General features: G+C 43.8%; 1 protein-coding gene across 1 annotated transcript; it reads right to left on the reverse strand.

Annotated features, from left to right (window-relative positions):
• Positions 1-360: 360 nt before the first annotated feature.
• LOC106355057 (pentatricopeptide repeat-containing protein At1g08070, chloroplastic-like) lies at positions 361-2629 on the reverse strand. Its single transcript, XM_013795074.3, has one exon. It carries the CDS (start codon positions 2503-2505, stop codon positions 475-477), a length of 2031 nt encoding a protein of 676 aa, XP_013650528.2. The 5' UTR covers positions 2506-2629; the 3' UTR covers positions 361-474.
• Between the last annotated feature and the right edge of the window lie 583 nt (positions 2630-3212).

A 3212-nucleotide genomic window follows, 5' to 3' on the forward strand; every position in this document is an offset into this window, starting at 1 on the left:
ATGTTTCTGGTTCAGTCCATGTAGAATATAAGTATGTGATACGTATAATAACTGATGCTGGGCAGTATGTAATCCGATTTGGATTATCTGATGCTGCATTGAAAACTGCCTTGTCAAATGGTAATCTTTTACCCATCTCGACTTGTATGTTTTGATTTTGTTTGTTTACTTTGACAATAGACATCTGAGGAGCTTTGCTTATGAAACTCATGACAGATAGAGAGGCTGTATGTAAAATGACCACGGAATCTGTTTTCGTTGCTCTTGCTATTTACAGTCTCTTTCAGGTTTTCCAATAACTTGAGCATTCTGTGTCTCGTTTCAACTCTTAGGAATAGCCAGACTACATGCAACTTTGAATAATCTGATACATATATGTTTATTATATATAATGAATGATTATTTTGGAAGACGATCCAATGGGTTCGAATAGTAAAATATGATACATGTATCTGAACAAAGATGTAAATCCAATCACCAGAAGTCATTGCATGAACAATATCCGGCTCTGAAGTGATGGAATCTACTATTGTCTCTCACAATGATATCTCGTTGATAGATACGAGATAGCAACTTAGTTACAGAATGACAATCATTACATACCGTTAGGTTTTTCAGAACCCTTATTGGACTGTTGCTGTTGTTGATTAGAGCGTAAGCTATCGCCAATCTCTCACTATGCAACTCCAGTTCAACCTCTTTCTCTTTCTCGTCTTCTATCCGCAACAGGACCTGTCTAGTATCCGCGATGTGTCCCGCCGCTTTCAGCTTCTCCCTCATCTCCTTTAACTTTGCATATATTTCCTCTGTTTGTGGATGCGATTTGTCTCCTACGAAAAATCTGTGAATCACACCTTTTCGCTCAATCAAACTCCATCCTGCTTCCTTCTTGATTCCTTTCTTCTTCATAGTCTCTCTGACTTCCGAAACTTTCTCCCATTTTCCCGCAGCTGCATACATATTCGACAGAGGAACATGGGACTCTGGAGCTAAATCTATTAACTGATGCGCTGCGTACTCGCCCATCTCTATATCTACATAGTTCCTGGCCCCGCGTAAAAGGCTCATCCAGATTACTTTGTTTGGTCTCATTGGCATTTTTTGAATAATAGTTTTCGCATCTTGGAGATTCCCAGTCCTGCATAACGCATCAACTAGGCAACCGTAATGCTCAATTTTATGCTCAACTTTATACTCTTTTACCATCAAATCAAAGTAGAAACGAGCTTCATCTACATATCCAACGTGACTACAAGCGTTCAACAACCCTACAAAGGTCACTGCGTTGGGCTTGATGCCACATTCTTGCATCTGTTTGAATAGATCCAATGCTTCATCCGCCATCCCGTGCATCCCTAGTCCTACAATAACCGAGTTCCAATGACCCAACTTCTTTCTACGTATTGATCTAAATGTCGTTAAAGCACTCTCGATGCTTCCACATTTGGAGTACATTTCTATCAGTAAAGTTCCCAACACACCATCGGATCCAATCCCATTCTTGACCATGTAAGAATGAACCCATTTTGCTGTGCTAAGAATAGCGGATGCAGCCACCGCAGAGATCAGACTTGTATATGTTGCATTGTTAGGCTTCAGATCATCTTCCTCTTCTAACATTCTGACGAACATACTCAAAGCTTCTTCAAACCGACCATTTACCTCGTATCCGGCAATAACTGTGTTCCACGTGATCAAATTCCTCTCAGGCATGGTCTTAAACAGGTCACAAGCTGATTCAAAATCCCCTGACCTCATATACCCGTTGATCATCGCGTTCCAAGACACCAAGTTCTTTGCTGGCATCTTATCAAACACATCTCTAGCAGCCTCGACTTTCCCTGATTTTGAGAACCCGTGAAGCAAGGCTGTCCAGGAATACGAATCTCTGTCGGGAATTTCATCGAACAGCTTCATTGCAATTTCAACATTGCCGCTGCGAGCATAACCATCAATCAAAGAGTTCCAGGTGACCAAATCTCTCTCACCCATTTTGTCAAACACCTTGCGTGCACAATCAAGCATTCCACATTTGGAGTAAAGACTCACTAAACTGCTCTGAACGAACTTATCCAAGGTGAGACCAAGCTTCACCGAAACTCCATGAATTTGCTTTCCTTCTTCAACCGCACACAAACGAGAACAGCCCTTTAAAACGCAAGGCAGTGTAAAGTTATCCGGCGAGAATTCACTGAGGAGATGAGAGAATAAACAGATTGCTTCGTGGGAGCGATGGTTTTCGACATAGCATTTGATCATCATGTTCCATAAGGGTAGAGAAGGGCTTTGGATCCTATCGAAAACTGAGCGAGCGTAGATTAGGTCGTTGATAGGTCGGGCAGTGTAGAGCGAGAGTAGGCGGGAAGAGACGGGAGGGTGATCGAAACTTCCGGTTTTAAGAGATAAACAGTGAAGCTTCTTAGCTTCTTCTATTGTTTCTGAGGATCTGAAGAGGGATAACAGGTGGACGGAGGATGGCGGCACCACTGCTGCTGCATTCTGCATTTTGAAGATAACTGGTTGGTTCGGGTTCGGAGAGACGAAGCGGATCGATAACTCTTTAGTTTTCTGTTGATGCCTTTATTGTTTCACACAACATTATTTAAAATAATTCTTGGTTTTGACAAATCCAATCTGACAGAAAAAAAAAACTTTGAAAACTAGATTATGATTAAACTTATGTTGGGGTCAAAATCGGTCACGACGGAATCAATGTCTGAAAGTCCGTAAAAATCAGCATAACCGTTTTTACGAAAAGTAATTTTCGTAAAGATATCTTTACGAACAGCCTTGCAGTAAAATATCGTCCAAATCTCAATCGAACCACTAAATACCGATTGTCCGAAGGCAACGGACATGTATCCAAATCGGCCGCGGACAAGCTCGAGTATGGAAATCAGACCGCGGACAAGCCAAGCTCGATCGATACGCGGCAACCAAGCATGCACACAGCTCGGTCGCTACGTAGTGACCGAGCTCGAGCCAAGCTCGATCGCTACGTAGCGACCGAGCATCCGTCTCGCTCGGTCGCTACGTAGCGACCGAGCGATCGTCCCGCTCGGTCGCTACGTAGCGACCGAGCTCGAGCCAAAGCTCGGTCGCTACGTAGCGACCGAGCGATCGTCCCGCTCGGTCGCTACGTAGCGACCGAGCGATCGTCCCGCTCGGTCGCTACGTAGCGACCGAGCGATCGTCCCGCTCGGTCGCTACGT

Source organism: Brassica napus, chromosome A7 (genome assembly GCF_020379485.1).
Source record: "Brassica napus cultivar Da-Ae chromosome A7, Da-Ae, whole genome shotgun sequence".
Lineage (NCBI taxonomy): Eukaryota > Viridiplantae > Streptophyta > Magnoliopsida > Brassicales > Brassicaceae > Brassica > Brassica napus.